At 41.0% G+C, this 24,120-nt stretch overlaps 1 protein-coding gene across 3 annotated transcripts in view; it reads left to right on the plus strand.

The window, feature by feature from the left end:
* Window positions 1–24,120, plus strand: part of SLC12A6 (solute carrier family 12 member 6) — a 120,589-nt gene that overhangs the window by 78,261 nt on the left and 18,208 nt on the right. For all 3 annotated transcript variants that reach the window (XM_040969631.1, XM_040969632.1, XM_040969633.1), the window contains 12 exons: window positions 9,528–9,622; window positions 11,922–12,053; window positions 13,324–13,470; window positions 14,499–14,553; window positions 15,363–15,493; window positions 16,110–16,351; window positions 18,573–18,787; window positions 19,926–20,084; window positions 20,263–20,361; window positions 20,636–20,693; window positions 23,583–23,757; window positions 23,969–24,087. In XM_040969631.1, coding sequence (XP_040825565.1) covers window positions 9,528–9,622; window positions 11,922–12,053; window positions 13,324–13,470; window positions 14,499–14,553; window positions 15,363–15,493; window positions 16,110–16,351; window positions 18,573–18,787; window positions 19,926–20,084; window positions 20,263–20,361; window positions 20,636–20,693; window positions 23,583–23,757; window positions 23,969–24,087 — 1,627 coding nt within the window. The remainder of the gene's footprint in view (window positions 1–9,527; window positions 9,623–11,921; window positions 12,054–13,323; window positions 13,471–14,498; window positions 14,554–15,362; window positions 15,494–16,109; window positions 16,352–18,572; window positions 18,788–19,925; window positions 20,085–20,262; window positions 20,362–20,635; window positions 20,694–23,582; window positions 23,758–23,968; window positions 24,088–24,120) is intronic.

The raw sequence follows: 24,120 nt of genomic DNA on the forward strand, positions 1-24,120 counted from the left end.
TGCAAGGTGAGGACCTTAACCACTGCGCCACCGTGCTGGGCCCAGCTGCATTCAGTTTTAACAAACCTAAGGTTTGCCCACGGTCTTGTGTTCAGTTTCTTGGGTGAGTCCATCCTGCTATCCTAATTCTTTGTTCTGCATTTATCGGGTCAGATTATCTATTTTGTTCTCTGATTCCCTGAAGAGTGGTCATCTTTTCTGTGTCCTGTCCTAAGTTTCAGCCACAGCTTCAAATTTTTTAAAAGACCAGTTTATTGAAAGAAATTTGAGTTTCTAAAATAGTAAAGGATGATTTGGGTTATATTTCAAAACATAGCTTCTTAGAGACAGCAATGTTAGCTTAAGTAAACCTTTTCGGAGCTCTTGGTTTAGAGTAATTTGGCCTAGTAGGTGAAAAACTGGCTCAATTACCTTCCCTGCTGAATTTAATTTATAATAGCATCTTTCAGGCTTTCCTGTTGAATTGTATTTATAATAGCATCCTCCAGACCTGCTCAGTGTTTTTCCTGTCAACAGGGTACAGTTATTTCAATGCATCTACTGTTCCCACTGGCTGATCAAGTCTCTTGGAAAACTCAGGGTCAAGCTGAGGAGATATATGGGAGGGTGAGACTGCTATTACAGTGAGTCAAGCTGTACACTTAAAATTAATGAAACTTTCCTGTGTATGTGTTTGTGTATAATTTTAATTTTAAATTTTGCAAAAAACATCAGGCAAGTAGTGGGTGTTGATATTTTTACATGAAATTATACAAAATATTGAAGGAAAAAAATTCATCTTCTGCAGTCACAAGGAATAGAAAGCTAACTCAGTACTGCCTCAGTCTGAGGCTTTCAGAACATTGATACTGAAATAGTGGCATCAGATTTCTAACAATGACATTGAGAAAAGCCCAGGCCAATCTTACTTATAAACTTAGAACCTAAACAGAATATTTGCAATCAGTTAAGCAATGCATTTTAAAAAAAGATTTATTCATTTTTATTGCGAAGTCAGATATACATAGAGGATAAGAGGCAGAAAGATCTTTCGTCCATTGATTCATTCCTCAGACAGCCTCAATGGCTAGAGCTGAGCCTATCTGAAGCCAGGAGCCAGGAACTTCCTCCAAGTCTCCCACAAAAGTGCAGGGTCCCAAAGCATTGGGCCATCCTCAACTACTTTCCCAGACCACAAGCAGGGAGCTGGATGGGAAGCAAGGTCACCAGGATTAGAATTTGCACCCATATGGGATCCCGGCGCCTGCAAGCTGAGGACTTTAGCCACTAGGTTATTGTGCTGGACCCAAGCACTGCAGTTTTGAAAATCATTATCACCAAATTGCTTTCTGCTAGAAATACATAATTTACTTAATTATGGAATTAACATAACTCACTGTATTAAAGGAGTAACATTTTAAAGGAGTAACATATAATTTGCTTTTAGATGTACTTATTTCTTTGAAAGTCAGACTATGCAGAGAGAGGGGAAGAGAGAATATCTCCATCCACTGACTCATTCTGCAGGTGGAGAGGACTGGGCTGTGCTGAAGTCTGAGTCTGCCACGTGGGTGCAGTGGCCCATGCACTTAGGCCATCTTCACACTGCTTTTTTAGGCACATTATCAAGGAATCTGGATCAGCAGAGCAGCTGGGCCTCAAAGCAGTACTCATATAGTATGCTGGCATAGTGGGCAACGGTTTAGTCTGTACGCCACACTGCCAACCTCTTTATTATCTAGGAAGGTATAGAAATAACACTGGAATTGAAATATGCCCATTGTTTAAATTCATGAGTTTATAACTATGCTTAAAAATCTGATAGGTTACCATTGGAGTGTTGTAATGAACTGATTTGTTATTCTGAGAAGTGTTCAGTAACAGAAAATAATGAAATATTCGTTGTGCCTTTAACTGTAGCACTGGCTATTCACACAGTTGGTTAAAAGGAATATCTCTTTGTAGAGGTATGCAGCTAATAAAGAATAATAGACTGAGGATATCTCCATTGTGTTACTTTTCATAAATCAAAGAAGCTAGTTATTAACAGTAGTGGCTAACATCTCAAGATAACACTGTCTTCTGCCTGCTTCATACTAGCCAAGACTAGCTGGAAAGAGCAGGAGGATAAAGGAGAATTTTATCTTGGGCCCCAACTATATTAATAGTAACCTTCAAAAGCACTGTTATAGGTATAACAGCATCACAACAATAAAACATTTATGAAGAGGAAAATTTGGTGTACCATTCTTCTGTTAGCAGTGATGCATAAACAAATTACGAAAAGCAGAAATCCAAGCTCCTGAGTAGAACCAGTGTTTCTCCTGCCACTTTTCATTTGAATTATGCAGTGAAATACCAGTAAGTTTCCCAGAAATGCCAGCTTTTTTTTTTGATAGGCTAATGATTCGAAACTTAGATAACTGCAGCCAGTATGAGGTGTCCTCCAAGGAATCATCTTAAGATTCTAGATAATTCTGAAAGAGCCCTGGAAAATGGATTTGGTTCTTAGCTCTTACAGAGTAAAGATTATTTGCTATTTAGACACCTCAGAGGCACCCCTTCCTCTCTGTTTGCCGGGGTAGAGTAGTGACCCAGACTTCTGAAGGCTGTACTTTTCCAAAACACAGTTTCCCACAAAGAGATTTAGGCTGAGAACCCGTTCTAAGCCTTTCCATGTGCTATTAATTTCATGCCTTTCAGTATAACCAGGCCTATTGAGATTTTTGTTCCTTGCCTAGAAAGTCATGACCCATTGTAACTGTCCTTACGATTTACGGAAAACTCTATCAAGCTTTTCCATCCCAAAACACCACTACAAGCTGACCTTGAAAAGGACAATTGTTAGCATACTGTCTCAAACAGTATAAGCAGTCTCCAGGGACATTATTCTCCCCTCCAAAAATATTACACAAACAAATAAATGAAAGCTGGGCCCAAAACAACTGGGAACTAGGCATCTGAAGGTGCTAGCAAATGACTTGGATGAAGGCAGCAGGATGAATCAGGATAGGCTTCTGGCCAACACTGTAAAAGATATGTTGGAGCTTGTATTAATCTGCTTTTTGTTACTTTTACTAAACATCCAAAAGGAGTTTCCTGGGAGAGAAAAACGTTTATTTCAGCTTACAGTCCAGTTTGGGTCAGATAATCCATAGTCAAGTGTATGTGGAAGCTAATCAGTCATGTGAGTGCTGGGGGGGTGACCACGTCATGTGCCAGGAAGCAGAGTGAGCCTTTAAACTCCAGTAATAAGCCATGCCGTTCTCAAGAATCACCCTCTGAGGGCACACCCAGTGACCCAAGGACCTCCACCAACTCCACTTCTCAGACACCATAATTAAGTCAACTCTCCACCCTTAATTCATCAACCATTAACATTGAAATATCAGTTTAAACATCTGGGGCCAGTTTTGTGGCACTGCAATTTAAGCCATAGTCCACAGCTCTGGCATCCCATATGGATGCCTGTTTGAGACCCAGCTGCTCGGATCCAGCTCTCTGCTAATGCACCTAGGAAAGCGACAGCAGATGGTGCAAACCCTTGGGATCATGCACTCATATGGGAGAGATGGAACGATTTTTTAGGCTCTTGGCTTCGGCCTAGTCCAGCCCTGTCCACCATGGCCATGTGAGGAGTGAACTAGTGAATGAAAGATCTCTCCCTCCCTCCCTAACTGCCTTTAAAATAAGTAAATTTAGGGCTCGGCGGCGTGGCCTAGCTGCTAAAATCCTCGCCTTGAATGCGCCGGGATCCCATATGGGCACCAGTTCTAATCCCGGCAGCCCCACTTCCTTTCCAGCTCCCTGCTTGTGGACTGGGAAAGCAGTCGAGGACGGCCCAATGCTTTGGGACCCTGCACCCGCGTGGGAGACCCAGAAGAGGTTCTTGGATCCTGGCTCCGGATCAGCATAGCATCGGCCATTGTGCTCATTTGGGGAGTAAATCATCAAAGGGAAGATCTATCTCTCCTCCTCTCTGTATATCTGACTTTGCAATAAATAAATAAATCTTTAAAATAAAAAAGTAAATTTAAAACTTGGTAGAATTCTTTGCAAATGTATCCATTAATAAGGTTGATAGACTTAACTTGATGGTTAAGACTGTCAGATTTTAAAAACTATAACCTACAAAATTGTGAGGTAATAAATGTGTTTTGGTGAAGCTTATAAATTTAAAGGTAACTTATTATGAAGAAATAAATAGCCATAGATATGTTTGAAATGGTTATACATTCTTGGTGCATTAAACATTTTCTTAAAATGTAATCTCTGGTGAAATTTTTCTCTAAAAGGCAAATTTATTTGATACCTGTAAAATTTTATTAGCTTTCTTATGGTTAGTATTTGTATGATGCATCTCTTTTCTCAGTTTTCAACTTTTGCATGTTCCTTACACCAGTTATTAAGAGTGTGCATTCGATCTTGTTCATTTCAATCTGTCAGTTTTTAAAAATATTTATTTTTAGTGCAAAGTCAGATATATAGAGAGAAGAGGAGAGAGAGAAATGCCTTACATCCAATGATTCACTCCCCAAGTGACCACAACGGCTGGTGCTGCGCTGATCTGAAGCCAGGAGCCCAGATCCTCTTCTGGGTCTCCCATATAGGTGCAGTCCCAAGGCTTTGGGCCGTCCTCAGCTGCTTTCCCAGGCCACAAGCAGGGAGCTGAATGGGAAGTGGGGCTGCCGGGATTAGAACCGGCACCCATCTGGGAACCTGGAGCATTCAAGGCGAGGAACTTTAGCCACTAGACCATGGCACCGGGCCCTGATCTGTCAATTTTTAAAAGATTCTTTTTTGCCAAAGAGTTATAGAGATGAAGAACAGAGAAATAAATATCCCATCCAGTGGTTCACTCCCCAAGTTGCTTTCATGGCTGGGGCTGGGCCAAGTGAAAGCCCAGAGCCTGGAACTCCGTTCTAGTCCCCTGTGTGTCTGGCAGGAGCCCCAGCACTTTAGGCCATCTTATGCTGCTTTCCTAGGCATATTAGCAGGGAGCTGGAAGTGGAGCAACCAGAGTTGGAACTGGTGCTCATCTGGGATACTGTTGTCACAGACAGTGGTTTAACCTACTGCACCACATTCCTGGCCCCAGTGTATTTTAAATTATAATTTTTACTACTGATACATTTGAAGCATCTTACCATCTTTAATTGTCTCACTTTGCTCCTTGTCTGGTCTTCTTCGTTTTTCTAAAATGATGTCTTTGTCCCCAGATAAAGAAAAGAGCATTAGGCACGCTCATATCGCTCTCTTCCTGCTCCGAAGCCCATCATGTTATTTGTACCTAGACAAGGTCAACCAACAAAGAAGGAGCTGATCAAAAAGGATTTGGGAGAACTGTCACCTGCTAAGCATGATGTGATCTCACTCCTTCCTGTCCTGACTGCTCCCCTCCCTCGCCTGACTTTAGTCGTATTACCTTCTCTGCTTTAACAATCTGCTAAGATTGTTTCTGCTTTGACATCTATTGACATTGTGGTTCCCTGTGCCTGAAATGCAGGCTTTTCCTCACAGTCCTCTGCCAGCGATGTGCCCAGCCAGCCCACCAGCAGCTAACAGGAGCAAACTAAATCTTCCCAAGCCATGTTTAATGTCTTCACATTCGTATTTTGAAATAGGCCTCATGTGAATGTTAAGCCACAGAAATTGCATATACCTTCGAGGCAGAGTTGTTGGTTCATTGTGGACAGCTTGCTACTGAGCACCACACTGATCTGATCTGAGGTTGTTTTCCTGTCCCCCTCTTCTAGTCTGCCCAGTACCTGTTTCATTTTCCTTGTTGAACTTAGCACTTCGTAAATGTGCTCCTTTTCACTTGTGTCCGTCTTCTCCAGTACTCTTCCAAGTACCTGGGCCCCAACACCCACGTGAGAGACTCAGGTGGAGTTCCTGGCTTCAGCCTGACACAGCCCCAGCCATTGCAGCCATTGGGAAGTGACCTAGTGGGTTGAAGATTTATGTTTATTCAATTCATTCTCTGTCTTGTCTTTTTGTTTTTGTTATTTTTCACTGGTTACTTTATTTTTTAGTCCAACTTTTTTTATTGTTATTACTATTATTGTTATCATTTTATGATACAATTCCATAGGCTTCTGGTATTTCCCTTATCCCAGCCCCAATTCTCCTCCCCCTCCCCCACCTAGTTCCTCTGTGTCATTACTAAAGTATAGTTCTTCATACACAGTCATGTGTTCATCATTGTGGGCATGGACAATGGCAGAGAGTCCACAATCCTATTGTCAAGATATAGTAAACAGTTTCATTGTAAGTCCATCTTGTCTGGAAGTAGAAATGCATACTACATTGTATCCTTACATCTGGATATGTTAGTCTCCACTTCACAACTACTGTACATCCCCTCAAATGAAAAGTCATAATGCAAAATCAACAATAGAAAGAAAAATAGAAATTTACAATGCGATGAAGCTAAATAACATGTTACTAGATTTGACAGTCTCTATTACACAGCTACTATACACCCCCTTAAATGAAAAGCCACAAAACAAAATCAACATCAGGAAGAAAAAAGAAATTAACAACACCATGAAGTTAAATAACATGCTACTAAATGACTAACATGTAGCTGAAGAAATGAAATCAAAAACCTTCTTGCATAAAATGATGCTACTGATTGATCTGTAGTCACTGAAGAATTTAATCAGAAGGAAGTGTTTTGAAGAGATGAAACTAACAGAAAACATCAAAATTCATGCGATATAGTTTCCACTGATTTTTGTTGGTGAAATGTGTCTCTTCTAGACAATAAATAGATGGGTTTTGTTTTTTAATCCAGTCTATTAATCTGTGATGCTTGATCTTAAGCCGTTTACATTCAGGGTTAATACGTATGGGTGGTACTTTGATCCTGTCATTTTAGGAATGGATTGTTCATCGGTTTAGTCTTCTGTTGTCATTTTACTGGGATGTTCTTCCCGTTTGCCTTTGATTTTCGTAGGTGCTATTCCTCTTCTCTGTCAAGAGAACATCTCTAAGTATCATTTGTAGAGCAGGTTTGGAAGAGGCAAATTCTTGTAACTTTTCTTTGCCGTGGAAGAATTTTATTTCATTTTCAAAGACAAAAGAAAGCTTTGTTGGTTATGTTATTCTAGGCCAACAATTTTTTTCTTTTAGAATCTGGAATATGTCACTCCATTCTCTTCTTGCCTTATAGAGTTTCCTGTGAGAGATCTCTTGTGAGTTTAATTGGCATTCCTTTATATGTCAATTGATTTTTTTCACATGCACATTTCAGGATCTTTTCCTTATGTTCAATTGAAGAGCTTGATGATCATGTGTCTTGGTGAAGATTGCTTTTGGTCAACCCTGTTGGGAGTTCTATGCCCCTCCTGGATGTTGTTTCCCAATTTGTTCTCTAGATTAGGGAAATTTTCCTTTATTATTTCATTAAATATATTGGTAAAACCAGTTTCTCTCTCTGCACCTCCTGGGACTCCAATAGTGTCTTTCAATTCTTGAATACTTTTTTGGCCTGATCCAACTCTGCTTTCAGCTTCTTGTTTGCTTCCCCCAATGACAGCAAATACCTTCCAATTCTGAGATTCTTTCTTCTGCTTGCTTCATTCTATTTTGGAGACTCTCCACTGTACTTTTAATTTGCTTTACTGTGTTCTTAATTTGTGCTATATCAGCCTTGATTTGCTTTATTGCTGCTATTGCTTGTGTAAAATATTCCTTAAATTCTTTGAACTCTTGTATATGCTTCTCATTGTTGATTAGAAGCTTTAAAATGAGTTTTCTGAATTCTGTGTCCCCCATTTTCTCGATGTCTTCCTCAGTTAACTCAGGTTGGCATTGGGTTTTGCTCCTTTGCAGAGGAGTTTTCAGTCATATTCATTGTGTCTTTGTCTCTTCTTTTGCTCTTGGTCATTGTACTTCTGGTTAGTAGAGTCTTCTCCTTGGGGCAGGTTTCTAAGCTCTGTCACCTACAGGTCTACAATGCAATTTTAATTAGAGTTGGTGCAGAACTCTTTGCTTGCAGCCAATTGTGCCACTCCCTCCAGCAAGTTCCAGGTCTGGGTTCTTATGTTAGATTTCCACAAAGAACTCTGTAGCCCCAACTCCTGACTCACAACTTTCCACCTCCTGTGATACCATGCTGAGACTGCACCATTGTCTGCAACCTTTCTCCCACTTCCGGTTGGGGTAGGTCTCAAGATTAGAGACACAACATGTGTCCTATTTAGCTAGATTGTTGGTGATGCTGATCCTGCTGGAACCTGTTGGACGTTAAGTCTGGGTGCAACATGGACCTATTTTGACCTGTACGAAGCCACAGTCTGTATTATTTTCCTGCGGGACCAGAGTAATCCACGAAACTCAGTGAGTTCCTGCAAGCTCAGTACATGCGCAGTTCACTGTTGTCCCCTGCAGTCCTAAAGCTATTGCCACAGTGTACAAAATGGTGCCTGATGTACCACCACTACTAGAGTTCTTGATCTGCTGTCTGTCAGGTCTGAGGACTACCCAGGCCTGTCTTGGGTGGACCCTGTGGAATGCCACATTGCTGCAGTTCACTGAGCCAGAAATGAGTTCACTCTCAGCTTAGCGTATGCTCAATGCTTTTCCTTGCCTTTGCCTCCTTAAGCAAAGTGGTGCCTGATTCGGCTCTAGGGGTTTGACTGGGCTGTGAAATCCACCCTGTTTTCACACTGCCCATCTGGGATCTGCTGCTCTTGTCTCTGCTCCTGATAAAAATCCAACAGACCAGCAATATGGATGGTTCTTTGTCTGGTTTCACCTCCCAAACTCCCAGTGAAAGTCCCTTCCCACCTGGTGGCTGGTGGAGTTCAGATCGCCATTAGCTGAATTCTGCTGGAGTATCAGTCACTACAACACCACACCATTGTGTCTGCTGCTTTCCTGTGTCAGTCTCCAGATATCCCTCTGCTGTTGTTCTGTCCTTTCCTATTTCCTGGAATGTGCCCTCTCTGCTTCATCCTGATTAAATGTTTCTCCATCTGTTTAAACGTGTCTTGAGCGTAGTCTGCCATCTTGATTCCTCTCTTTTTCTTCCTTTCCCTCCCTCCTTCTTTCTATTCCCTTCTTCCCTTCCTCTGTTCCTCCATTTCTTCCCCCATCTCTGCTTTTTAAGTGAGGAAATGTTTGAAATAAACACATGTGGACAAATAATACTTAGAAACCCTGATGTCACTTACAAAAGGCTTGACTGCCCTGGAGGCAGATAGCTTTTACTGCCATGTCAGCAGCAACAGTCTAAAGAATCCATGCCTAGCACCGTATTTTACACTGAATAGGAAACTCAAACACTTGTTTTTCATCCCAGATTTGGAAAACTTGAAAAGTTGGATCATAATGGGCTGGAATCCTAAAGGAATAGTGTCTCCATATTGACTTCTGTTGGACCATATTCTCCAAGTAATGCTGCCTGAGTTGTGCCACACTTAAATAAGATTTGCACGTAACAGTGAGTTATGTTAACAGCAGAGGCAATGAGCCGTTACCTGGTGCTGGTGCTTCTTCTGGTATGAATAAAAAACTAACACTTTACTTTTTTTTTCTAGATGATGGGCATAAGAAAGCTCGAAACGCTTATCTCAATAACTCCAATTATGAAGAAGGAGATGAATATTTTGATAAAAACTTGGCACTCTTTGAGGTAATATTTGGGAGAAGGCTTTAGAACCTTAGGAACAGATATTTCAAGATAGCCACTTTGTACTTCATTTATTTTTAATTGCGCAATCTGGATAATGTAATTATTAATTTTAAAATAGAGTAGTTATTGCTATAACTTGTCTGTAGTTAATTTTGTCTGTATAACCTAATTATGTTCAATAGGCATTAAATCAAATTTCTATGAGGTAACAAAGAAGGATGTTGACTTCTAAAGTATGTGCAACCTAATTCAGCTATGATTTAAATGTTTACATTGGAACAGTGTTCCAAAGTGCACAGCAATGTATTTTCCAACCTTAGTTTGGGCAAAGCTGTCATTTACCTTAAAATTAACTAAACAAAAAAAAAGTATAGGAAGCAGGATGCCATATTAAGAAGATCTGTTTCTTTTTTTAGTTGGCAAATAATGTGTGTATATATTTCAGGAGTACAGTGTAATATTTAGATGTATTGACATGTTGTATAATGATTACATCAAACTAAATGTTTATTCATTTACCGTTTTTGTGGGTAGGGCATTTCAGTTTCACTTTTTTAGCACTTTTGAGATGTGCAGCACGTTATTAAGTATAGTCCCCATGCTGTGCAATTGGTCTCAAAAGCATTCCTCCCCTGTGCCTCACGTTATCTCGTTTCCCTTCCTCCCATCCTCTAATGAACACTATTCTACTCTCAGTGAGTTTAACTTTTTTTTAGTCTCCACATTTTTTAAAGAAGATTTATGTATTAGTTTTTATTGGGAAGACATATTTACAGAGAGACAAAGATCTTCCATCCACTGGTTTGTTCCTCAAGTGACTGCAATGGCCTGAGCTGAGCTGAGGTGATCCAAAGCCAGGAGATAGGAGCCTCTTCTTGGTCACCCAGATGGGTGCAGGGTCCTAAGAACTTGGGCCCTCCTGTACTGCTTTTCCAGGTCATAAGCAGGGAGCTGGATGGGAAGTGTAGCAGCCGGCATAGGAACTGGTGCCCATATGGGATCCTGGAGCTTGCAAGGTGAGGATTAACCAATTGAGCCATCACGCTGGGCCCCAGTTTCCACATTCAGATGTGGAAACAGAGTATTTGTCTTGTTGTGCCTGGATTACTTCATTTAGCATAATAGAGAGGATCTGTTACATGACTGCTGTAGTTAAGAGTTTGATTGGGTCCAAAGCTGAAAGATGACTGGCTTAGTCTAGCCTTTCCTAAGTCCTGAAGGACAGATATTGTAGTTAAGGATCCTATTTCCAGTAGAATGGGAATTATGGGGTAAAGGGATAGGTGCCAGAGGAGGGATATTAGTCATAGGGTGCAAGATTTCAGTTAGGAGGAATACAGTTTTTACATTCTTTATGCAGCACAGTGACTATGGTTAATTTATACTTGAAATTTGCTAGCAGAGTAGATTTTGAATGATGTTACAACACACATGAAAAAATGGTGTTTGAAGGGCTTGTATTGTGGTGCTATTGGTTAAGCTACAGATTGGAATGCCCAGTGACAGGGTTGTCAGAGTGCTTGGGGTCAGACTGAGCTTCTGCTTCATTCCTGCTTCCTGCTGATGCACCTGGGAGGTGGCAGGTGATGGCTGTGGTACTTGGATATCTGCCACCCACACGAGAATGAAATTCCTGCTTTGGCCCAGCTCCAGTCCCAGCCGTTCCTCTCAGGCACTTGGGAAGTGAACTAATAAATGAAAGTTGTCTTTCTTCCCCTCTGTCACTCTGTCTTAGAAACATACAAACAAAGAATTATTTTTTAAAAAATTAAGATGATAGATGTAGTAATCCACTTGATATAAGCATTCTGCATTATGTATACATAAAAGCATAAAGGTATACACCATAAATATAACTTAAAGAAAAAGGTGTTACTTTTTTGAGAGGCAGAGTAGGCAGCAGGAGCATGGAACTGCAATCTGGATCTCCCGTGAGGGCACAGGGGCCCAAGCACGTGGGCCGTCGCGTACTTTCCCAGGTGCATTAGCTGGGAGCTGGTTCAGAAGGGAAGCAGTTGAAACTCAGTTGATGCTCATATATGGTGTTGGCTTCACAGGCAGTAGCTTAACCCATTATGCCACAGCACCAGCTTTATACAACTTAAGCTTTTTAAAAATGTGTTGAATGGATTCGTGTTGTCTTAATTGTGAGGAAGAGGAATAAAATGTCATTAATTTTCTTAAACTTTTAACCAGTGAAATAATTCCTCTTTTGCCATACAGTTTTGTAGGAGACAAGTAATTTTGGTGCTTTCGGTATTTTGTGTAGCTCACTTCTTCCATACTTCTGGCTTTGTAGGAAGAAATGGACACCAGACCAAAGGTGTCTTCTCTCCTCAATCGCATGGCCAATTACACCAATCTGACCCAAGGAGCAAAGGAGCATGAAGAAGCAGAAAACATCACTGAAGGGAAAAAGAAGCCCACCAAGGTGAGACCTTAGAGTGACAAGGATAAATAAAAACAGTCTACAAACCCAGGGCATCACTCTGTGTCCTGTGACAAATGCTTGCTGTATGCTGGGTGCTGATCTGGTCACCAGGGAGAGTGTACAATGAGCTGGCTGCCAGATAGACTAAATTCTAATGAGAGGAAATGGTTGTTAGGCTCTTCTTGCTGAAAATACATAGCATGAAGTGTTAATAAATGCTATAACAAAACTTAAGAGGAATAAACAGACTACCTATTAGCAAGGGTGCCAGGTGGAGGGGGCTGCCACGTTGGACAGACTGGACAAAGCCAGGACGAGTTGATCCTTGAGAAGAGTCCTAACTAATGTGAGGGAAAGAGACGAGCATTCCAGGAGAGGGAAGGCCCTGCCACAGGAGAGCATCATGACTTCCCGCCTCCACCACCTGTCAGAAAGGTGCTGCGTGTGCAACGAGAAAGTACCAGTTTTTCCCAAAATGAAAAGATCAAAGATTGTATGATGCAAGAAGTTCAGCTCTTTGAAAGGTATAGAACATCCCTGGGATTTTTAATTTTGTTGGGTATTTTACTTGCCAACTACTGTGAAAGTGTTACACCAAATTCTGCAGGATTTCTATCAAGTCACACTGTTCCTAAGTAAAAAGGAAATGTTAACAGCTTTGAAAAATAGAAAATTTTTAATTGTTGGAGACACATTTAAAAGTTAACTTATGACCACATGCTTATGTATTGTAAAAAGCATGGAGCTTAAACATGTATACATTCGATCATAATTAAAGTATAGTGGTAGACTTCTGTAAGTTAGAGATTTTGAAGATTTTTTAAGCGTCATTTATTTTTTATTGGAAAGTGATATTTACAGAGAGAAGGAGAGACAGAAAGATCTTTTATTCACTGGTTCACTTCCCAAGTGGCTGCAATGGCTGGAGCTGAGCTGATCCAAAGCTAGGAACTAAAAGCCTCTTCCAGCTGACCCACATGGATGCAGGGTCCCAAAGCTTTGGGCCATCCTCAACTGTTTTCCCAGGCCACAAGCAGGGAGCTGGATGAGAAGTGAAGCAACCAGGATACAACTCAGCACCCATATGGGATCCCAGCATATCCAAAGTGAGGACTTTAGGTTACGGCCCCGAGCGTAAAGATGTTTCTTAAAATTGTTGTCTCTGCTTTGAGATTCATGTTTGTTAGGGTCCAAGTTTTTATGTAAAAGAATAAAAGTGTCTCTCATAGTTGACTATATAACTTTAAATTTGTAACATCTTTCTTTTCAGACCCCCCAAATGGGTACTTTCATGGGTGTCTACCTCCCTTGTCTGCAAAATATTTTTGGAGTGATCCTCTTCCTTCGCCTCACGTGGGTTGTGGGCACAGCTGGCGTTCTCCAGGCCTTTGCAATCGTCCTTATCTGCTGCTGCTGTGTAAGTTCTGCATGGCTCTGGGAGATAAGCTGGAGCATCCTCAAGAGCACATGCACTGACCTATTTGTCAAGAAAACAAAGAATGTTTGGGAAGGACTCATTCTCAACATAGGGGAAATTCTCATGTCAGAATCTGAAGGACTGCCAGTTATTGAGTGCCTATTACTGTCTACTATCTTGTATGTTAGGTACTGGAAGTTGTGAAGCAAGACTTCAACTAAAAGTAGACAAAGTTGTCCCTTCAAAGAATTTGAGATCTAAATCAGTTGATCATGAGCATCAAAGTTGTGACAAAATGTGTTGGAAAGTGTGATGTACTACGTACCATATATGCTGAGAATGAAAATGCAGAGCTACCTAGAGGAGAATTGACTGTCTATTTTGACTTTTGTTGTTTCGAAGGCTCCTTATCCTTTTCCTTATAACAAGAAAGCCTTACTTATTATTTGTAGATCTTCTGCACTTAATACTTTTTGCTCATCCTGTAGTTTCAAGTCCAATTTTTGCATCTCAGCTCTGTGATGTCTCTTACATTCAGCTTTTCCTTTCCCCCAGCCACCACTGTAGCTTGTAAACTGTCATTTAACCAGTTACTCACTGTCTGCACTGCTTTCTGTTAAGCCCAGCAGTATTTTTAAAATACAGTTATGTGATCTGAAGTCTCACATGGTTCCCTTTCTTAATGAACATTATTATTGTATCATAGCTAAACTTTAGTCAGGGTTTAACCTTTTTTCCATGTTTTGTATTTATCCCTTTCCAGTGTAATATACTTTATTTCCTGTTTAACTAGGGCCCAAGATTTTTAATAGCACCTAACCTACTGATTACAATTTAGGGCATTTTAACAGAATATTCCAGATGATGCTGGTGGCTAATGCAGTGAACTGGAGCACATCGTCTCATTTCATGCCATTAGGTTTGACACACAACTCTCCCTGAAACAGTCACTCTGAAGTCCGCAGGTGGGAACTAGCACAGCAGTGTGTAAACACAGTGACAGTCTTCTCCTTTCCCTTTCCCTGCAGACCATGCTGACTGCTATCTCCATGAGTGCCATTGCCACTAACGGAGTGGTGCCAGGTCAGTGGGTCAAGGTTGGATTTCAGGGATTATCGCTGATGACTGTGGGTATATTCTACAAAGCCCACTGTGCAAACTTTAGGGAACAAACCATAGACCACAGTAACAAAATATAGGCCCATAGATATTAATACTGTTGATTGTCAATACTGTTCAGCTGTAAAATCATGTTTTCTGAAGTTGTGATTGTTTTTGTTTCAGTTATATACTTAGTTTATAGTTAGAATGTATTGGCATGGGGGGCTGTCTCATGCCTGTAGTAAAAATGGCAAAGTGCTTTATGTGACACATTAGCTATGCATCATATTCTGTAAAGGTTTAATCTTTTAATTTTAATAAAGGAGAATGCTAGCATTTTAAAAAGATTTATTTATTTGAAAGAGCTAGGGGGAGAGCCTGAGTTTTTCCATCCACTGGGTCACTCCCCCAAATGGCTACAATGGCCATGGATGGGCCAAGCTGAAACAAGGAGCCTGGAACACTATCCATGTCCACCAAGTGGGTGCAGGGGCCCAAACACTTGGAATCATCCTCTGCTGCTTTCCCAGGCACATGAGCAGGAGCTAGATCGGAAATGGAGAGCTGGGACAATATGGTATGCCAGTGCCATAAGTGGTGGCTTAGGCCACTGCACTACAACTTTAGTCCAAGGTTCATTACTTCCCACTGGCAAATCCTTTTGTCATCCTTAGGATTTTTTGAGGCATGAAAAAGTATCTGTCATGCATGCTTTTGTTGTTATGTCTTGTTTACATGTCTCTTACTAATGTACTCACTTTATCCTGTTCACTTTTTATTCTGTCTTATAGCTGGAGGCTCATACTTTATGATCTCCCGGGCTCTGGGCCCAGAGTTTGGTGGCGCTGTTGGCCTCTGCTTTTATCTCGGTACCACATTTGCGGCAGCCATGTATATCCTTGGAGCCATTGAAATTTTTCTGGTAAGTCAGGAATTAATTGTGGTCTGTATTGAGTTTAGCTTTGGGTTTGTTTTGTCCTTTAGCATCAAAGTTCTGAGAGGTGAGCCATAGTCATCAATTAGGTGGCTGACTGCTAGCCTGTTACTGGCCACAAACTGAATGAGGCAGAAAGCTTGAGGTGTCCTTTGCCTGCACAGCTTGTCCCTCCACCCTGTCACTGCCACTCTCCCAAGACGAATTCTTGGAAGCAGCACTTCTGCCAAGGAGGAAAAAAGTAAAATAATGTTGACTTTCTTTGATATCTTTATTGTAATGAAATAAGAATGTTTTTTCATTTCTGTTAACTGGGAATATCAGATAGGTAGGTCTCATGTTAATTATAATTTAATAGAACACTTTGAGTAAAATTATTTAGTCCCATTTCCCCCCCCCCTCTGTTTTGAAATGTAATTTTATGTACTAGCATGTGGGGGAAAAAAAAATCTGTGACGTTCTGTTTTGATAGGCATGGTGAATCCAAACAGGAATTTGACTGGTTCTCCAGCCATTTTCCATTTGTTGTCCTTTGTGAAAGCAATGCAGACCACTACAGACTTCATTTGAACTTACCTCACTTTCTCCTCCTTCTACCTGGCAGGTGTATATTGTTCCCCGGGCTGCCATCTTTCGCAGTGAGGATGCTCTCAAAGAATCGGCAGCCATGCTTAATAACATGCGTGTCTATGGCACAGCTTTCTTGGTTCTCCTGGTACTGGTGGTATTCATCGGCGTGCGCTATGTGAACAAGTTTGCCTCTCTTTTCCTGGCCTGTGTCATTGTGTCCATCTTGGCCATCTATGCTGGGGCCATCAAGTCGTCTTTTGCCCCTCCACACTTCCCGTATGTGCCTGTTCTTTTACTTAGCCATCATGATGCAAAGCCATTGATACATTGGGTGGTGTGATAATTTCCATCAAAATTTCTCAGTGTCTGTGAGATTTGCCCCCGTTAAGTCCCAAAAGCATTCAGGCAGTCTCTTGATAAACTGTCATATGAACCCAGGTCCTTATGTTCCTGTGTAAGAACTAGCGGCTGTTAACCCCGCTTAAGGCAGAGATCAGAGGGATCTTCCCTCCGGAAACGACTGTCTATATTTGTACTGCTCATTAAGGGCTTTACAGTGTGGGTTGTGGCTAATAAGCTTTGTAAAATATCTAAATGCTGGAGTCAGAAGAAACTTACATAAATTTTTCAACTAATTATATGTTTTTATTATTAGTAGTGTAATGAACTTTCTCATAAAATAAATGGAAACAGCCTGTATTATTTGCAGATATTTATGCATGTGGGTAATACTATATCCACAGTAGTACAGATCATAAAGTATTGAAGAAGTAATGGATTTGTGCGGATTTGTGAAGCACAGGCTCCCGTCTTTTCGCTTGGCCAGTGGCATAGGGACCCAACACTAGCTGGTGTTTGTACTCTTACTACAGAGATTGTCTTTGAAAAGTCATCTGAATCATCTTGTCAGACTTACCAGATCGATGTTGACTAAGCCCAGAGTACAGAAAATTAGATTATTCAAGATGAAAAAACAGGGACATTGAAGCTTAATGACTTGCCCCACGTTAGACTCAAAGCAAAAATGTGAACCCTGCGATTTCCTGATTCCCAGTGCAGGGCTGCTTCCATGCCATGCTGTACGATATCACAAATAGATTCCATCACCAATTTTTATTGTGCTCATTAAGGGACTGTGAAGTAGCTGAAGATCCTTTTTAGAGACATAATATTCTAAAAGCAGCATGCTAGTTATAGCTCAACATGGCTGATTCCGTCCTGCCTCGGGTTCTCCTTTGCTTATCCTCTTCCTCTTGGTTGGTAAACAGTCATGACACAACACATCTTCTCGAAAATATTCAAAATAAGACCGAAAATCTAGAGTTACACGTGAGATGAGTCTGGGAAATACTGAGTTATCTAAGCTAAGAAATAGTTGTTCGGTTCATTATGTGTGTGTATAATTAATTTCCAGATTTTAAAAGTAGCTTTGTTACTCCTAAGAGATATTTTACTGTGGGTGTATTACCCCTTTGTTCACTTTATGTCTCTGGGATAAAGAAAAAATAAGCAGTTATTTTTTGTGTTATCCTTAAATACCCTCACTTCCACTGAGTCTAGGCTTAAGTTCAAAAAGTATTTTTTCTTAGGCCATAAAAGTTGTGATTTTTTCGTTGTAGCCGCACTGTCCTTCTCACAAGAGTAGCCAAAAGTTTGACCTTTAGAACACCATTTCCAAGGGGATTATTATAAACATAACTTTTATTTTTTAGGCTCCCCCCCCCAAAAAAATCAGAACATTTAAAAAATAATAACAAGATGACTACAGGGAATTTTAAAAACCAACAATTGCTTAAAATTTTTGGAAAATGAGCCAGCAATGTGTCATTGAACCATTCTGTTTGAATTCTGTCATTGCTACCCTACCACCTGTATAACCTTGGGCAGATAATTTCCTAAATTCAAGGTTTTTTTTTTTAAATAGATTTATTTGTTTATTTTTATTGTAAGGCAGATATACAGAGAGGAGGAGAGACAGAGAGGAAGATCTTCCGTCCATTGATTCACTTCCCAAGTGGCTGCTATGGCTAGAGCTGAGCCAATCCAAAGCCAGAAGCCAGGAGCTTCTGGGTCTCCCATGTGCCTGCAGGGTCCCAAGGCAGGTCCTCAATTCTGCTCCCAGGTCACAAGCAGGGAGCTAGATGGGAAGTGAAGCAACCAGGATTAGAACCGGCACCTATATGGAATCCTAGTGCATTGCAAGTCAAGGACTTTAGCCATTAGGCTATCACACTGGGCCCAAATTCCAGTTATGATCCACAAACGTAGAAATATGTTAGTAGTAACATTATGAGATCCCGATAAGCATTGAATTAACAGAAAATGTAAGTTACCATTTACAATGCTAATTAATAAGTATTAGATCCTTTCCCATGCAGGCAGCAAAAGCTCTTAGGAATAAGATTTTCTGTTTGTTTTTTGCTGTGATAACCCAACTGCCTTTTTAAAGAATGTGCTTTCTTTTCCTTCCTCTTTCTCCCTGTTTGTCTTCACTTAGGGTCTGCATGTTGGGTAACCGCACTCTTTCCTCAAGACACCTTGATGTGTGCTCTAAAGTCAAGGACGTTAACAACATGACAGTCCCATCAAAGTTATGGGGCTTTTTTTGTAACTCAAGCCAGTTTTTCAATGCCACCTGTGATGAATACTTTATTCACAATAACGTCACTTCGATCCAGGGCATTCCTGGGTTAGCTAGTGGTATCATTACAGGTAAGTTAAGAGGGTATTTAGCTGAGGAGATTTGTTGGTTGAGGGGATTTGTCACATTAGCCTTCCACACTGTCTAAAGGTTCTCAGCCATGATGTCACGTCCCTCCTTCAGTTCAACACACGACTTTTAAATCAACGTTTCTGCTTTTCTCTTAGTCCAATTATCCTTATTTACGACTTCCTTGCACAGTGTTGTCTACTAAAATTTACCTCCCTTTAAAAACAGAACCAAGGAAATTACTTTTTTAACCTAGGATAAGCTAAAATATCTTGTTTATTTTTATGAAAGTTCCCTTCTTTTTCTTTCCTGCATTGAAATCTAGAATAGAACTAAATTAGTGTGACCATGTCCACACATGTTTTTCTTTAAAAAAAAAAAATATTTTTTTTTTATTAGAAAGGCAGACATACAGAGAGGAGGAGAGACAGAGAGAAACATCTTTCATCCAATGCTTCACTCCCCAAACGACTGCAGCAGCTGGAGCTGAGCCAATCCAAAACTAGGAGCCAGGAGCCTCTTGTGGGTCTCCCATGTGGGTGCAGGGTCCCAAGGTTTTGGGCCATCCTCGACTCCTTTCCCAGGTCACAAGCAGAGAGCTGTATGGGAAGCAGGGCTGCCAGGATTAGAATTAGCACCCATATGGGATCCTGGCAAGTGCAAGGTGAGGACTTTAACTATTATGCTATTGTGCCGGGCCCACACACACTTTTTTCTTAACTAAGCTAAATTGCTGAAACTCTTTAGATGACAGCTGTCTGAACTGTCTGGTCCTTAAATCTCATTACTTGTAAGCAGTTAACTTTAATGAGTTAGGAAAAGCATTGGCAAGTAATGGCAAATAGCTATGATTTGCAGGAAATTCATCTTTAGTCTCCTGCATTTCTACTACCTTGTGTTACTAAAGTTAACTGCGTTCACCTGAGCCACAGCAGGCTTTCTGTTTTTGTTCATATGTGTTTCATGGTGCAGTACATGTGAGCACATGTGTACATGAGCTCATGTGGAAGAAGCAACTATGCCTTTACAAATTACATAAATGCGAAGGCTAATTTGGAATACTGTTTGAGTAGCAAATGATGTGATTACCTTCGTTTACCACTGCTGCTTATGGCAACCTTTTTTCCTCCCCCACTGCAGAGAATCTTTGGAGTAATTACCTACCCAAGGGAGAGATTATCGAAAAACCCTCCGCGAAATCGTCTGATGTTCTGGGCAGCTTAAACCATGAATATGTCCTTGTTGACATCACCACCTCCTTCACGCTCCTGGTGGGAATCTTCTTCCCCTCTGTCACAGGTAAGCCGAGGCACCATTGTCTGTTTTGGAAGCCGTGAGACCCTGGAAGTTGTTTTTCTCAGGAGACAAAATTATATTCTCAGCGTTTCTACGTGTGCCTGCAGTCTTTGGTAACAGCATGAATACCAAAGTGCCCAAGAACTGAAAATGTTAACTTTCCTTCCCTCTCTCTCCAAAGGGATCATGGCTGGATCAAACAGATCTGGAGATCTGAAGGACGCCCAAAAGTCCATCCCCATCGGCACAATCCTTGCCATCCTGACCACATCCTTCGTGTGTATCCTTTTCCCAGACGCAGGCCGAGCTTTGGTCACGGGGCTGCCCAGTAGGACCAGGGCGGTGAGGATTCCTGTCCTGCGAATAAAGATAACTGCTTCCTACTGCCCTTCCTGCCACATAAAATGACCCCCTCACACACAAAATTCAGTAAAGAGTTTATAGAATTAGTCTATTTATCATTTCACTGATAAAAGGAAATATCCCAGGTATCTACTTTCTGTCGTAGGTAAACAGAAGGTAAACAGCCATTTTCTTAACTCTCAATATGGTAGATTTAAGCAACGTTGTTCTTTTTGGTGCGTGTATTGAAGGGGTTGTGCTCAGAGACAAGTAAGTACTTAAGTTCTGCATAATGGTCTGTCTTGTGAAACATTCAATCATCTCACTTGACTCCAACATCTCAGAAATCCAACTTGAAGCTTTAATTATGACACAAATTAGAAAATACATATAATGCTCCAAAAGGCTGTTGACAAGTAAGGGCTAGTGTGTTGTTGTAATTATGTTAGATGCAGTGAATACAGCGTTGGGAAAACAGTGAGTTTGGATAGTAAAAGACTTTGCTATACATTAGTGTTAGAAAACCAGCCAAAAAATGAAGGAAGGCAAATAAATAGACTAAAAATCTTTAAAGCACTTCTAGCATCTCCTCAGTGATTTCTAACTCTGTTTGACATTCTAAATAAAATCCTAAAAATTGCTTTCTTATTTCCTTTACGGAGTCCACTGAATATGTTTTTCCTTTCCTTCACCTTGGAGTATAAAAAATATTTTGTAGATATTTTATCTCGACAAATATTTCTGCCAAACTTACTGCTGCTCATCACATTAGCTGTGTGTTGGTTGATGGCCTCACCATTCTTCCCTCTCTCAAAATGGAAACATAGCTCTCATCCTAGATATTTCCCATCACATACTTCCCGCATCCATCTGGTCGCTCTGTATATTTCACTTTTCAATGCTGGTAGATCTCACTTTCTGTTCTTTTTATCTCCATCACTTTGTGAAGGCCTTCAGAAAGTTTTGCACACATTACTGTCATTTCCCTTTCTGTTAATAACCTAATCCTTGTACAACTCCCCCAGATTGATTTCTCTAAAACACAAAATGTTTTCAGACAAATGTGTCTGCTTATAAGAGCTTGCCTGAGCCTCTTAAAGACCGATCAGTTTGGTGCCGGCTGTGTGTGTGCTGGATTCAGCCACCTCCTGCAAGGCAGGTGTCCTGTGTAGGTGTCGGTTTGAGTCCTGGCTGCTCCACTTCCAATCCAGCATTCGGCTAATGCATCCTGAGAAGCAGCAGATGATGATTTAAGTACTTTGAGGGTTTCTGGCACCACATGGGAAATACAGATGGAGTTTGGGCTCCTGGCTTGGTCTGGTCCAGCCCTGGGGAATGAACCAGCGAATGGAAAATATTGTTTGTCTGTGTCTGTCTGTCTCTAATTTCCTGCTAAAGCAGACCTTTGGGGATATCAGTGAGGACCCACGTATTTCAGTTCCTGCCACTAATGTGAAGCCTGGATTGTATTCTCGGCTCCTGGTACTTGCCCAGACCTAGCTCTTGTGGGCCTTTGGGGACCCAGCTCTTGTGGGCATGAAACAGTAGACCAGCCCTCTCTATCTTTCTTTCTGATTCTCAAATGAATAAATAAATAGTTTTAAAATGTAACCTCAGATTAGAAAACAGTTTGTTAGTCATTTTGAAATTTTTTAAAATACTGGGTCTTTCTGTAACAAGTAGAAATCTGCCATAAGGAAAAACAATCTGAAGTGTTAATGTAGATGAGTGCAAAAAGGTGTTAGTTGTGTTTTGTGTGGCAGAAAACCAATGCTAGAAGAATGGATTGTGTAACTAGAATGCAGTGTTATTCAAGCCACTGAAATTTTTCCATAGTTTTCAATTACACAGAAAAATGCATCTACTTTAAAAGAAGACATACTATAGGCACACTGAGATCTCACTTTTAAAATAATAATAATAATAATAATAATAATGGACTAAAATATGTGAAGTATTTGAACTGTTAAGATTATGGGTTTTCTTTCCTTTAAAAGATTTGTTTATGTATTTGGAAGGCAGAATTACAGAGAGGGAGAGAACAATCTTCTGTCTTCTGATTATTCCATAAATGGCCACAACTGGGATTGGGCCAGAGCCCAGAGCCCAGCACACTGTCCCTATCTGCTGCATGGGTAACAGAGGCCCAGGCACTTAGGCTGTCTTCTGCTGCTTTCACTGTTAGCAGTGAGCTGGATTGGAAGTGGAGCAGTCTGGACTCAAACTAGGGCTTACGTGGGATGCCAGTGTCATAGGTACTGACTTAAGCTGCTGCGCCACAATAGCTCCCCTTTTCTGTTGAGTGTTTTGTTTTTGTATTTTTCTCTACTTTTTCAAATTGTCTTCAAAAAAAGATACCTTATCTGAACAGATAATCTGTAATTGACACTTAGCTTCTTATCCAACCGTAAGTCTGTTTTTTCTCAGCACAGGTCAAAGGTGCCTTTAAAATTTTTTTTTTTCATGTACTTATTTGCAAGGCAAGAGGACATAGAGGTCCAATACACTGATCCATCCCCCAAATGCCTACAGCATCCAGAGTGAGCTGGGCTGTATCCCTGAGCCAGCAGCATCACTGATGCCTTCCAAGGTTCAAATAAAGATGAGCTGGAATATGGAGCCAGACCTGAGAATCAAATCCAGAATCCTGATGCCAGGTTAAAAATGTAAATGGTCGCCAGATGTCCATTACAACAGTACTTTGATCAAATCTATCTTTACATTTTAAAAAAAGATTTACTTATTTTTATTGGAAAGGTGGATCAGATTTATAGAGAGGAGAGACAGAGAAAGATGTTCCATCCACTGGTTCTGTCTCCAAGTGGCTACAATGGCTAGAGCTGAGCTGATCCAAAACCAGGAGATAGGCGCCTCTTCCGGGTCTCCCACTCAGGTGCAGGGTCTCAAGGCTTTGGTTCATCCTCTGCCGCTTTCCCAGGCCATAAACAGGGACTGTATAGAAAGTGGAGCAGCTGGGACATGAACCAGCACGCCAGCACTTACAAGGGGAGGATTAGCCATTGAACCATCGATGCCAGGCCCTATCTTTACATTTCTTAATGTTCAGTTCTACCTCAATTTGGGATTCCCTATAAAGTGTGAATAGAAAAACTGGGTGAACCTCTCTCCTAAATCTCCCTACTCTGATTTCTTTCCCAGGTTTGGGGATGCTGTGAAGGGTAATCTGGTGGTAGGCACCTTATCTTGGCCATCCCCATGGGTGATAGTTATTGGCTCATTCTTTTCAACATGTGGGGCTGGACTCCAGAGCCTCACAGGTGCACCAAGGCTGCTGCAAGCCATTGCCAAGGATAACATCATACCATTTCTAAGGGTGAGTGACCTTCTCCTGTGCCCTGTTTCTCCTCAGGCTTTATGAAAAATAGGTCTTTGTGAGACTTGGAATTAATTACTAGATCATAACTTCAGAGATGTATGCTTTTAGTTTTATGTGATTGGTATATATGTGTAAAAGTGTAGAATAAAGCAGTCAGGGAGCATTTGCCCAGTATTCCTGTGCCTGATGCTTTCTCTTCTGTGAACAGGTTTTTGGTCACAGCAAAGCCAATGGAGAACCCACCTGGGCTTTACTTCTGACCGCCGCCATTGCAGAACTAGGAATCCTTATTGCCTCCTTGGATCTTGTGGCTCCGATTCTCTCCATGTAAGAACTAGTTATTCTCTTAAATTGCTCTTG

Source organism: Ochotona curzoniae, unplaced genomic scaffold (genome assembly GCF_017591425.1).
Source record: "Ochotona curzoniae isolate NIBS_2020 unplaced genomic scaffold, NIBS_Ocur_1.0 scaffold_4701, whole genome shotgun sequence".
Classification (NCBI taxonomy): domain Eukaryota; kingdom Metazoa; phylum Chordata; class Mammalia; order Lagomorpha; family Ochotonidae; genus Ochotona; species Ochotona curzoniae.